Genomic DNA, 13,672 nt, shown 5'->3' with positions numbered 1-13,672 from the left:
CCACAGCAAACATCATTCTCAATGGTGAAAAACTGAAAGCATTGCTGTTAAGTTCAGGAACAAGACAAGGATGTCCACTCTCACCACTCATATTCAACATAGTTTTGGAAGTCCCAGCCTCGGCAATCAGAGAAGAAAAAGAAATAAGAGGAATCCAAATTGGAAAAGAAGAAGTAAAACTGTCACTGTTTGCAGATGACAAGATACTATACATAGAAAATCCTAAGGATGCCACCAGAAAACTACTAGAGCTAATCAGTGAGTTTGATAAAGTTGCAGGATACAAAATTAAGGCACAGAAATCTCTTGCATTCCTATATACCAACAATAAAAGATCAGAAAGAGAAATGAAGGAAACAATCACATTTACCATCACAACAAAAAGAATAAAATACCTAGGAACAAATCTACCTAAGGAGGCAAAAGACCTGTACTCAGAAAACTATAAAACACTGATGAAAGAGATCAAAGATAACACAAACAGATGGAGAAATATACCACGTTCAGTGCAATCCCTATCAAATTACCAATGGCATTCTTCACAGAAATTAGAACAAAAAATTTTACAATTTGTATGGAAATACAAAAGACCCTGAATAGCCAAAGCAATCTTGAGAATGAAAAACAGAGCTAGAGGAATCAGGCTCCCTGACTTCAAACTATACTATAAAGCTACAGTAATCAAGAGAGTATGATACTGGTGCAAAAACAGAAATATAGTTCAATGGTACAGGACAGAAGGCCCAGAGATAAACTCATGCACATATGGTCACCTAATTTATAACAAAGGAGGCAAGAACATACAATAGAGAAAAGATAGTCTCTTCAATAAGTGCTGCTGGGAAAACTGGACAGCTACATGTAAAAGAATAAAATTAGAACACTACCTAACACCATATGCAAAAATAAAGTCAAAATGGATTAAAGACCTAAATCTAAGACCGGACACAATAAAACTCTTAGAGGAAAACATAAGAAAAGCACACTTTGACATAAACCACAGCAATATCTTTTTGGACCCATCTCCTAATGAAAATAAAGACAAAAATAAACAAATGGAACCTAATTAAACTTAAAAGCTTTTGCACAGCAAAGGAAACCATAAAGAATATGAAAAGGCAACCCTCAGGATGGGAGAAAATATTTGCAAATGAAGCAACTGACAAAGGATTAACCTCCAAAATATACAAACAGCTCATGGAGCTCAATATCAAGGGCCAGGACAGGGAGGGAGCGAGGGAGTCACGGGAGGGAGGGGATATGGGGATATATGTATAAATACAGCTGATTCACTTTGGTGTACCTCAAAAGCTGGTACAAGAGTGTAAAGCAATTATGTTCCAATAAAGAGCTTAAAAAAATTTACCTATAAAAAACAAACAAACAAAAAAAGAAAGGAAAGAAACCCAATTGAAAAATGGGCAGAAGACCTAAATAAACATTTCTCCAAAGAGGACATACAGATGGCCAAGGGGCACAAGAAAGGATGCTCAACATCACTACTTATTAAAGAAATGCAAATCAAAACTACAATGAGGTATCACCTCACATGGGTCTGAACGGTCACCATCCAAAAATCTATAAACAATAAATGCTGGAGAGGGTGTGGCGAAAAGGGAACCCTCTTACACTGCTGGTGCGAATGTAAATTGATACTGCCACCTTGGAGAACAGTACGGAGGTTCCTTAAAGAACTAAAAATAGTTATGACCCAGCAATCCCACTGCTGGGCATATACCCTGAGAAAACCATAATTCAGAAGAACACATGTACCCCAGTGTTGATTGCAGCACTATTTACAATAGCCAGGACATGGAAACAACCTAAATGTCCAACGACAGATGAATGAATAAAGATGTGGTACATATATATGGTGGAATATCACTCAGCCATAAAAAGGAATGAAATTGGATCATGTGCAGAGATGTGGATGGACCTAGAGTCTGTCATACAGAGTGAAGTAAGCCAGAAAGAGAAAAACAAACATCATATATTAATGCATGTATGTGGAATCTAGAAAAGCAATATAGATGAACCTATTTCCAGGGCAGGAATAGAGACACAGATATACAGAAGAGACATGTGGACACAGGGGGGAAGAATAGGGTGGGACAAATTGGGAGATTAGGATTGACATATATACACTACCATGCATAAAACAGCTAATAGGAACATGCTATAAAGCACAGGAAGCTCAGCTCGGTGCTCTGTGACAGCTTAGATGGGTGGGATGCGGGGGAGGGATGGGAGGGCGATCCAAGAGGGAGGGGATATATGTATACATACAGCTGATTCACTTCATTGTACAGCAGAAACTAACACAACATTAGTAAAGCAATTATACTCCAATAAAAAACATTAAAAAAAAGTATATACACAACTGAGCCACTTTTAACACAACATTGTAAATCAACTATACTTCAATAAAATTAATTTAAAAAAAAAGAATTGATCCAACTTGCAACTAAGCAGAGCCTCTAGAGATGAAATACAAATCAAGGAAGAGAATATTAAAAATTACATTTTTAACATTCAAGAATAATTTTCTGAAATAATGCATGAATATGTATAATGAAAATACACACTATGTTGCAGGAGAAAATGACTCAAATTGTCGGTACCAAAACATTTCCTAATAAAATTATTAGACTAAAGTCCATGGGGAATCAAGATAAAAATATCAAGTTACGCATAAGAAAAAGGAAATTCAGTTGTCATTAGACTGCTAAATTCAGGCCCCCAAATAGTGAGGTAGCCCCTACAATATGCTTGCGGAAAAACAAATGAGGGAGTCAAAGATTTGACATGCAGCCAAACTGTCCTTCAGGTACAAAGGACATAAAGAGTTCTATGATGCAAGAATTTTGGGGAATATTGTTCACATGAGCCCTTTCTGAACTACTAGTGAACATATTTCAGCCACAAAAGAGGCAACAGAGAAAATTTCAGCAAAAGCAGTGACGCTGAACATAATTCAATGCAAATCTAAATCAAAAAGTAAGAAGGAGATTATGGTAGCCAGCATGTTAGATGGCCCCCAAAGGTACCCAGTATTTGTTATTAACTTTTTGTAGTAACAAGATGTTGTGGAAATGGTGGAATATGAGGATTGGTCATAAAAGACATCGTGGCTCCTACCTTATGTACTCTTGCTATTCTTTTGCTCTGGGGAAAGCCAGATGACATGTCATGAGGACATTCAAGCAGCCCAATAAAGGCCTACTGCTAATAGCCATGTGAGAGAATCATCTTGGAAATTGATCCTCCAGCCCCAGTAATGCTTTCAGGTTAACTATAGCCCTGGCCAAGAGTCTGGTTGCAAGTGCATGAGACTTGGAGCCAAACCTCCTGGCTAATTCACTGCTGAATTCCTGATGCACAAAAATAGTGTAAGATAATAAATATTTATTGTGGGACTTCCCTTGCAGTCCAGTGGTTAAGACTTTGCCTTCCAATGCAGAGGGTGCAGGTTTGATCGCTGGTCAGGGAGGTAAGATCCCACAAGCCTTGTGGCCAAAACACCAAAACATGAAACAGAAGCAATATTGTAACAAACTCAATAAAGACTTTAAGAATGGTCCACATCAAAAATAAATAAACAGATAAATAAATGTATGTTTTACAGCAATAAGTAACTAATATAGGGATAAATGTTATAGAATGGAAAATAGACAAGCTCACAGATTAACTCATTTATAATAACTGGAAGAGAAAGGATGTCATTTAAAGCTGAAAAATCATGAATAGAAATTCAGAAATATTTAAGAATACAAACGTAAAGTCAGAGAGAGTAAAATGTCAACTACATTTCAACATACAAGCAAAAATTAAGAAATTAAAATTATATTTTAAAGGACAGCATTTATACTAGCTACAAAAATTCAAATATCTATTTAAAATTTAACAAAATATGTACAGGGCCTTGATATTGATTACTATAAATAAAACTGAGAGAAACTGAAGAACATCTAATGAACAGAGGTTTGTATCACATTTATGGGGTGAAAGGATGATTATTTTCAAGATGTCATTATATATATCCCCTATATAATGGTATAGGAAGACTAAAAGTAAAAGGATGGTAAAATATATAACATGAAAATCATAATCAATTTCTCAACAGGGTACAGGGAGCACAAACCACAAAGGGGAAAAAAATAAATCAGACTACATTTTAAAAAGCAATTTCTGTTCATCAGAAAAGGAGTGAAAATGCAAACCATGGACTGGGAGATATTTGCAATACACATAAGCTTATAAGAACTCACATCCAAACTACAGAACTCCAAATAAAGAACTCCTAAGAATCAACAATAAAAAGACAGACAAGCTCCTCAAAACTTGAATGCTCACCAAAGGAGGTGTCCTTTGCTCAAAAACTTGAATAGACACTCTTCAAAGGAAGGGCAAAGGACTTGAACAGGCACTTTACTTTCCAAAGGAAGATACCCAAATGGTCAAGAGACATTAAAACAAAAGCACTCAACTTCATTAGTCATAAGTTAAGAAAACCACAATGCAATATCACTACCTAGATATCCATCATATTGGCAGAAATTTTACAGTCTGACAATACCATGTATCAATGAGAAAGTGAAGCAGCTGGAACTTGCATCAGCTGTTGACTGGAGTACTAACTTATTCATTCATTTTGGAAAACTTACAGTATCTGTTTAAGCAGATTCACATACCCTATGACCCAGCAAGTCTCTCTAGAAATAGACCTAAGAAACAAATACACATGAACATAAAATGACAAGTATAAGAATGCTCCCAGCATCATTATTCATGAAAGTCCAAAGTTGGAAACAGTCCAAATGTTTTGTCAACTGTATGACAACTGTTGAATGGACAAATATAGTTGGTGTATTTATGCACTGGAATACTAGTACATTTAGCAATGCAAACAGTAAACTATATTTACATTCGACAATATGGACGAATCTCACAAACATAATGTTGTGCAAAAGGAGCCAAAAGGTTATATACTGTATGACTCCACTTACATACAGTTCAAAAATAGACAAAACTGATGTATGGTACAGCAGTTACTTTGGGGAAGCTACTGACTCAATAGGAGCACAAGAAGGATTTACAGAATGCAAGCAATGGTTTATTTCTTGACCTGGGTGCTTATTATGTGGGTATTCCCTTTGCGGTAACTCAAGGTGTAAGTTTTGATTGTGTTGGTTGTTTGACTGTATTATCGTATATACACTTGTCTGTATATATAATAAACTTCAACAAAGGTTTATTTTACAAATTATGGAGAAATATATACAAGGCAAATGAGAACAAACAAACAAAAGAAGCAAGGGCCATGATCTTGAGGATGCTAAAATACTAAAGTCTACAATTCACAATAAACATATAACAATTAGGAATATCTATTTATCAACTAACAGCAGGAAATTTCATGAAGCAGAAGTTACAGGTTATACAAGATAAACTTTCATTAATAATAGGGAATTTTAATACATTTTTCTCAATCCAAGATAAATTAAGTGCAAAACAAATAACTACAGACTGGCCGTATATTAGATCACAAAGGAAAATTCATTAAGTTCCAATGTTAAAAATATCACAATGCAGGAAAACTGTAAATTACAAGTGGGGAGCCTAAGTGCTTTATCTAAAGTGCTAAATTTTATCAATAGGGATTGAGTTCCCCTCATGTCACATGGCTCAAAACCCTTCCACAGTGCTGAGGCTAAGAAACTATACCACTATAATTTGTGTAACAAATTATCATAAATGCTGTGGCTTAAAACAATACCACTTTATCTCCTTACTGTTAGGTTAAAGTCTAAGCTGGTTCTCACTGGGCTAAGAGCAAGGTGTTAGCAGGGCTGTGTTCCTCTCTGCAGGCTCTAAGGGATAATTAATTTCCTTTCATTTTCCAGTTCCTAGAGGCCACTAACACTCCTTGGCTCATGGCTACCTTTCTTTATCTAACCAGCAACTTTGCATCTCTCTGACCACTGTTCTGTGATCACATTGCCCTCTAACTCTAAACTCAGCTGGCAAAGCTTTCTTGACTTTAAGGATCCAGGTGATTAGTTTGGACCCAACTGGATAATCTAGGATAATCTCACTTCAAGGTCCTTAATCCCATTTGCAAAGTTCCTTCTACCTTGTAAGGTAACACATTCACAGGTGTCCAGGTTCATGGACAGCCTTGTAGGAACATTATTCTGCCTACCCCAACCACCTCTTAAATGTTCTATCCTCGGCTTCTCTCTTCCTGAGGGAATTCTCAAAAGTCAGCCTCTTTCTGCCTCAACACTACCTCTCCAACACTGCCACGAATTCAATCAGAATAAGCATCAGTATCCCCTGCATCTGTGTGTATGTCCATCACAAGAAGCCCTAGGCTCCTTGGTCATCTCTCCTTTCAGACAGTTTCCCTATCAGTTGGATGTCCTATTTTCTCATACCTCTTCAACTCCTGACACTTTCCAGTATGCCCTCTGTAATTCACAGTCACAAACTCCTCTTTTATCCTCAACCACTTCCCTGAACACTCCCTTCACCTTTGGGTCTAACAGAAACCTGGCTCTCTCCAGGGGACTCTTGCAGCCCTCTCAACGTTTTTTGTTGTTGTTTTGTTTTGTTTTTACCCCTACAGCCTCTTGCCACTGGGTTTGGAAGTGGGACACGTGTCCTCCTTGCTCTTATTACTTTCAGACCTTTCTCCCTTCCTCCTCCACAAAAACTATATCTTTGAATTTCATGCCAAGAGATCATATTTAATTCACACAACTCATTGTTGCTGACATCTACTAAACACAGGATATTTCTTTCCCCTTGTTTTTTTCAAAACTAAAGCTCATGGCTCCCTCTCTGCAACAACACTACCCTTCTTTTATTCTTGTAATTTCAGTACACCCACACAGATGAGCCTGATTTACTCACACTTACCTGTACTTCTGCTTTTCCTTCTCTCATGGCTCATTGTCACCAGCATACTGATAAATTGTTATTTCTCCCCTACCAGCTGCTGTTCCTCTTCTTTGCTCATATTTACAGAAAAACTCTTTGAGTATGTGGTCTACACTGTCTCCCATTGCTCTCCCCTCATTCTATGTTACTGTTGACTTAAAAACTATATATGCACAACATGAGAGTTGGAGTTAAGCTTTCTTTGGGGCAAAATGAGGAGTGCAGCCTGGGAGGCAGCATCTCAGATAGCTCTGAGAAACTGCTCCAAGGAGGCGAGGGGAGGAGCCAGGATATATAGGGGTTTTGCAACAAAGGACAGGTAGTCAGGAATGTCAAGAGATTATTGATAACTAAAGGAAACCAGATATCTCAAGTTAGGGAATTTAGCGGCTTTTCTATGTATGAGAAGATGCAAGCTTTCAGTTCACTGAATTCATTCCTTTGATATGTACCTTAGCTACCTAGGGCCTGCATTTTCACTTCCTGAGTTTCCTCAGGGCTTACCATAGGAAGTGACTCGCAGTCTGAGGGCAGGTATTCTTTTCAGCTAGGACTGTAATCCTTGATGACTGTGACATCCTTTGTTTATTGATATGGCAGGAAATATCCCATTTATAAATATTCCATTCATTATTACCCTACTCCAATCCAACTAACAGCCCCCACAGAAACTGCTCTCCACACATTCACAAATGACTGTGAATGTTACTAAACGCAATGCTCAGTTCTTTGTCTCTGGCCCCACAGTTGCTGCTGCCATATTCACACACACGGTCACGCACATGGTGACGCAGTCACAATCATACACATGCACTGTAACACTGAAATAGTCTGTTACAATCACGTACTGCTCCCATCACCACTGCATCTCTCTCTGTCTCACACACACACACACACACACACACAGTTGCAATGCAAATAGAAGTGATTGTTCTTTTTCCTCTCGAGAGCAAGGAAAACAGGCTAGAGGAGAAAGATAATCTGGCCTGAAAGAGTTAATCATTCCTTGTTTTACTTTAGTTGTCACTGATCTGTAGTAACTAGATTTTTACTTCACAAAGCTAACTCCCTGATACTATACAAATTACATGCGGGCACCTATCACCCTTAACTCTATGTGAGTTACATCCTGCCTCTCACTTCCTAACCTTGGCAACTTGGAAGCTGCATTCTATAGGACTATTGTTACAAATCACTCCCCTGTAGTGCTTTTTGCATATCAGAAGGGTCTCCAGCGGAGGAGGCAAATAGTCAGCAGACTGCCGGAGGCCAGTTACTGGGTGGCCTGACGCCAGCTATGACTGTTTGGAAATAATGTGAAGGAAAAAGAATACAAGACCTCCACCACCTTGATCCTTATCACATACCCCAGACTGTGAGCCCCACGTACAAAGTCTTCACAGACTCCCAAGGACGGGGGTCACAGCTCTTGAGGCACTAGCTTGCTGCGTCTTCGCTTCTCCCTGGGAGAAAAATAAAGCCATCTCTCTCTTCCTCCAAAATCTCTGTCTCTGTATTTCTATTAGGCCTGGGTCCACAGGGTGGCCGTTATTACGGTAACAACACTTCTACGGTTCCCATGTGATTATTCCCACACCTTACTTCTGCATCGAGTTCACACAAGCACCCAAGGTTCCCTGTCCCCATCGCTAGTGTGCGCAGACCCACATACTCAACTCCCCACCGTCTTCCCTCCCACACCTCTTTGCTGGTAAAGCCTCAGACTCCGAAAGCGTTAGCCCCTCACTGCTCTCCTCCCGGGGATCTTTCCGCTTCCCGGTTTTAGACTCACTCGACTTTGCGGTTCCCTCAAGCTGTAGATGTTCTTCAGGGACTCGCACACCACCCTTCCTATGGTCCTGAAAGGGCCGGTGTGCCGGCAGAACGTTGCCTCGGATACGGTGGACATCGGGAAACGCAGTCCGGAGCCTGGACAACCTTTATGAGCCCAGAGCCCAGTGGTCTCAATTCACAGGCCTCGGTCTTGGACCCTGTCCCTTTGCTCAGCAAAGACCGTTGTCCTCACACCCTTCATATCTGTAGAAAGGCGTTAAGGAATTCCAGGCTGCGTTTAGAACGCAAGTCTCAACTGACGACTCCACGCTGCTCTTCCTCCGTAAAGGGCTGCCCTTCTCTGGGAACTTGGACAGAAAACCAACTCGGTCTTTCGAAGGGAAGTAGCCGTGAGCGCGATGACCCCTGGGAAATGTAGTCCAGAGCCGTGGAAGTACCTCTGGAAGGAGGATGTCATTCTTTTCATGGCAAGCTCGCGGCCTGGACATCTGACACATATGGTGTGGCAGAAATGTCCTGAGCCTCGGCCTGGCCGGGTGGATACATCTTATCCCACAAGCTCGGGCTTGAAGGTAGGATAAAGGCGAGGATTTACGGGGCACGACTCGGGTGAGGGGGAGGGGGGTCCCCTGTCTGAGAAGCCATTGGAGCTCCTCCTCAAACCCAGGTGTAGCATTGTAATAGAGCAATGCCTCGCGCAGCTTTTAGCGCGAGGCCATTGGTGCGTGCCGGCCCTTACTAGGCAACGGTTATCCCTCCCAGTTACTAGGCAATGGTTACCGAGACCACTAACTGTCTCAGCTATTGGTCGGTGCTGCTGTGGGCCCCTCCCCCAAGCGGCGACCTTCTGTGAGGGACCTTTAGCCCGTTCGGCCAATTGTGGGCGGAGTGGTGGTTGTCAGGCAGAGAGTGAGGTAAGGGGCAGATGCCCCCACCCCCACCCCCTTTCAGCTCACCCAGCCTCCAGGCCGGCGGGTGAGCTGGTGGGATCCAGGGAACAGGCTTGGGTCTGTGTCTTGCCGGGCTCCAGATCCCTGGCTAAGACCGCCCACTATCTGGGCCCAGGCCTTGAGGCAGCAGTGAACTTCTCCCCCATCCCCACCTCCGGGACCTAATGGCAGAGGCAGTCTGCATGGGATGTAGTTTGCGGGACCTGTTCCCGACTGATTGAGTGGCCTGAGGATCCTGAGGGCCAGTTGGGTCCTGGGTGCCTGGCTCCCTCGGTGATGACAGTTGAGCAGGGTCTGGGGACCTGGCCCGGAGGGAGCCACCGACTGAGATCTGCCTCTTCAGACAGACCTGGGCACTGGTGGGACCACTCAGACTGTGTGAGGGACATACGCTCCTGGGGAGGGTAACCAGGCCGCCCCCCACCCCCAACCCCATAGGGACCCCCTTCTTTTAGCCAGGCCTGGACCTCAGAGGGTGAGAGTTGTACCTTGGGACCTTCCCTTTTTCTTGTCAGAACAGAGTAACATTTGTTTGGTGGAGATTTACAGGAACACCGTTGTCATCCGGGCACGGGTTGGAACAGAATTTCCAGACACAAGGCAGAATGCAAGGAAGTTAGAGTTTATTAGAGAGAAGGGTCGCTGCAAGAACAATGGGCCGACTTCCTAGTAGCCAAGGAAAGTCGACCCTGAGCATGGGTTGCTTGCCTGTTTTCATAGCCAGGGAACCTGTGGTTATCTGCTGACTGGGCCGAGTATGTATGCTTTTAGTGTACTGAGCGGGAGAAAAAAGGGGGCAAATATCTTTCCTCATATGGGATGGGCAAGGGACATGGCATGCTGCTTGGGAAAGTTCTGGGACATTGCAACTGTTGCATACTACAGAGTGATAGGAGTCCTGTAACTCTTTGTTCTGTTAATATTGGCCCTTTGAGTTTATCTTGTTCTTTGTCCTTGGAGCACACCACAATTGTTACCTGACCAGGACCTGGACTCAAGAACAAAGGATCTGACACTAAGAAGTTTGCAACAACTAACCACACCCCTCCCTCACCTTTCCTATAAGAGGACTTTGCTAAAAGCTTTCAGGGAGTTTGGGGCATGAGCCACCCATTTCTTTGCATGGCCCTGTAATAAACCTTTCTCTGCTCCAAACTCCAACATTTTGGTATTGTTTGGCTTCACTGTGTGTCGGGCACACGGATTGGTGTGTGGACTTGTGTTTTGGTAACAGTATCCTTCGCATCACCAGACGAATACTTACCTTATTCCAATTACCCTTAAAGTGATTTAAATTAATGTTCATGGTTACATTAGTATTTTGTAAATGTTATTCATATCTGAGCCATTCTTTTTGCTGAAGTTGATACTTGTCAGCTTTTTTCATTTGCTTCCTTTCCTGTGTGCTTATCATTTAGATGTATATCTAAACTTTCTGATGGAGGAGTGATTTTTTCAATATTTTCAAAATCAAAAGTTAACCTTTAAATATTTTTTCTTTAAATTTTTTTTTATTGTGAAATAGAAAATACCTGAAGGAAGGTGCATAGAATATGTAAGTTCAGTGTAATGCCATACAAGTGAAGAAAGAGTACATTGTTGATACCTCAAGAAGAAAAGCCCACCCCATATGATCATTTCTGACCCCCATACCCCAGTTTACCACTATCTGGATTGTTAATGTAATAATATCTTCATTTGTCAGTTGTCTATCTTTGAAATTTACATAAATGCAATCCAATTGTATGACTCTCTTACCTTTCTTAGTTGTTAAAACTCCTAACTGGATTAATTCAAAACTCCACACTAAAGGCTTTGCAGAGGGAAATATATGCCCATTCAGGCATAAAAACTATTTTCCTCAGTTACTACAGTGTTGTGGGACCCCAAGATCTACCCTCCCTCCAATTTTTAATGATTCACTGGGAGAACTCACAGCAAAACAATACAAAGCAAAATCAGCAGAAAAGAAAAGGTGCATTGGGCAAAGTCCAGCAAAAACCAGCCACGTGTTTCCAAGGATCTTTTCCCAGTGGAGTCACACAGGCCAGTAACTCCCCCAGCAACGAGTTGTGACAATACATGTGAAATGCTATCAACCAGGAAAGCTCATTAGAAACTCAGTACCTAGGGTTCTTATTGGGGCCTGGTCACAAAGGCAATCTCTGCCTGGCACATACCAGAATTTCAGACTCTCAGAAGGAAAGCAGGTATTTAGCATAAATTATATTGCTTGCACAAACACTTTAGGCATAAGGAACTGAGGCAGGTTAATAACAAAAGCAGGAAAGGACAAGGCAAACAAAAGAGAATGCAAGCCTCAGGGAATAAGTAACTTATGGCCTCTTTCACAAAATCCTGCCATAGGCAGCCCGGACATCTGAGTCAAGGAGATAAGGGAAAACCTAACATCTGCACTCTGGCTTCTGTACCTTGCTCCTGCATAGATAAGCATAGCTATAGGCTCCCAAAAAGCACGGGAACTGGTTTATAAAAGGAGAAACTTTCCTTTGGTTCGGGGCTCAGTCTTTGGATGTGAATCCACTGGGTTTGTGCCGGTACAATAAACATTGCTTCCTGTATTACAAGCCTCAGTGTCCTGCCTACCTCTACTGATCCCTCCAACAGAACCATTCTTATCAGTTAGGATAATGGGAACCTTCTCCAATCTAAATTCTAGTTACAGGCCAAGGGCCAAACTTCAAACAGGCCTTTCTAAGGACAAGAAGTCTCAGGTCAGCTATGTTAACCCTTTTTTGCACACTACTGTCCTAAACAAAATGTCTGGCTTCAAAAACAACAAAAAATTAGAAGGCTTATGAAAAGGCAAGAAAAATCAAGATACTCCCAAAACGCAAAGCAACAGTCAGAACTAGACTCAGGTGTTCTTAGCTTGTTGCTGCATAACTTCAATCTCTGCCTCTGCCCTCACATAGCCTTCTTCTAGGTCTTCTCCTTTTCTGTCTATTGTAAATGGATTTAGGTCACATCCAGATAATCCAGGATAATCTCAGCTAGAGATCCTTAACTTAATTACATCTGTAAAGACCCTTTTTTCCAAATAAGGTTAAATTCACAGATCTTGGGGGTTAGGATGTGGACATATCTCTGGGGTGCCACCATTCAACCCAAGACAACCTGTTACTATATTTAGTTTTATCCTAATAGATTTCCTTAGAATTCTTATCTCACTGATCTCAGTGGTTTAGCAGAGCAAAGACCAAACTCTTGATCTACCCACTACAACTTGCTCATTCTATAGTTTTATCTTAGTAAATGACAATTCTGGTCTTCTAATTTCTTGGGCTGAAATACTTGGGTTGTCCTATGTTCCTCTCTTTCTTTCATATCCCATATCAAATCTATTACCAGATCCATTTAGCTCTATCTTCAAAATATATTTACAATCCAACTATTTCTCATAACTACCACTGCTATCACCCTAGACCAAATCACCACTATCTCTTACCTGGATTATTCCAACGGCCCATTGGCTGATTTCCCTGCTTCCTTTCTTGTCCTCCTACACCCTACTCTCTAGTCAGCACCCCAAATGATCTCTTTTAAATATAAGATCATGTCACTCTTCTGTTCAAAACCCACTATTGCTTTTACATCTCACTAAGACTAACCAAACTTTTAAAAATATTCTCCAAGACCTTACATAATCTATCTTCAATCTATCCTCTCATTCGTTCTTCCATCTCATCTACTACTCTCCACTTTGTCATGCTGGCCTACTTGGGGCTCTTTGGATACATCAGGCTTGTTTCTAATCCACAGCATTTATGTTTAGCTGTTTTCTCTGCTTATAATGCTCTTTATCCAAATATCTTCAAATGTCACTGCTTCTTCCTTTTGTTTTTTGCCCAAATCTTTTCTTCTTACAAAGGCTTTTCCTAACCATTCTATTTAAAATTGCGACTCCCTTGGCACTCACTATCCTATTTCCAAGCTTTATTTTCCTCTACAGATCTTACCTTTAT

The 13,672-nt window shown here is 41.1% G+C and overlaps 2 protein-coding genes across 7 annotated transcripts in view; one reads left to right on the top strand and one right to left on the bottom strand.

Annotated features, from left to right (window-relative positions):
- The window catches only part of ZNF790 (zinc finger protein 790), a 39,170-nt gene extending 30,078 nt beyond the window's left edge, over positions 1-9,092 (bottom strand). For 4 of the 5 annotated variants that reach the window (XM_057712362.1, XM_057712363.1, XM_057712359.1 and 1 more), the window contains exon 1: positions 8,735-9,092. In XM_057712362.1, coding sequence (XP_057568345.1) covers positions 8,735-8,851 — 117 coding nt within the window. In that variant the 5' untranslated portion in view covers positions 8,852-9,092. Of the gene's footprint in view, positions 1-8,309; positions 8,406-8,734 lie in introns of all 5 variants that reach the window. The other variant, XM_057712361.1, reaches the window with a different exon arrangement.
- An 83-nt stretch (positions 9,093-9,175) lies between these two features.
- LOC130838821 (zinc finger protein 345) overlaps positions 9,176-13,672 on the top strand; it is a 41,171-nt gene continuing 36,674 nt past the window's right edge. Inside the window, exons 1-2 of one of the 2 annotated variants that reach the window (XR_009049723.1) lie at positions 9,176-9,308; positions 10,647-10,785. The gene's annotated coding sequence lies outside the window, so the exon portion shown is untranslated. Of the gene's footprint in view, positions 9,309-10,646; positions 10,786-13,672 lie in introns of those variants that run through there. The other variant, XM_057712480.1, reaches the window with a different exon arrangement.

This window comes from Hippopotamus amphibius, chromosome 16 (assembly GCF_030028045.1).
Source record: "Hippopotamus amphibius kiboko isolate mHipAmp2 chromosome 16, mHipAmp2.hap2, whole genome shotgun sequence".
In the NCBI taxonomy this organism is placed as follows: Eukaryota; Metazoa; Chordata; class Mammalia; order Artiodactyla; family Hippopotamidae; genus Hippopotamus; species Hippopotamus amphibius.
The sequence above is the reverse complement of the archived record's forward strand: the minus strand, read 5'-3'. Positions and strand labels throughout refer to the sequence as shown.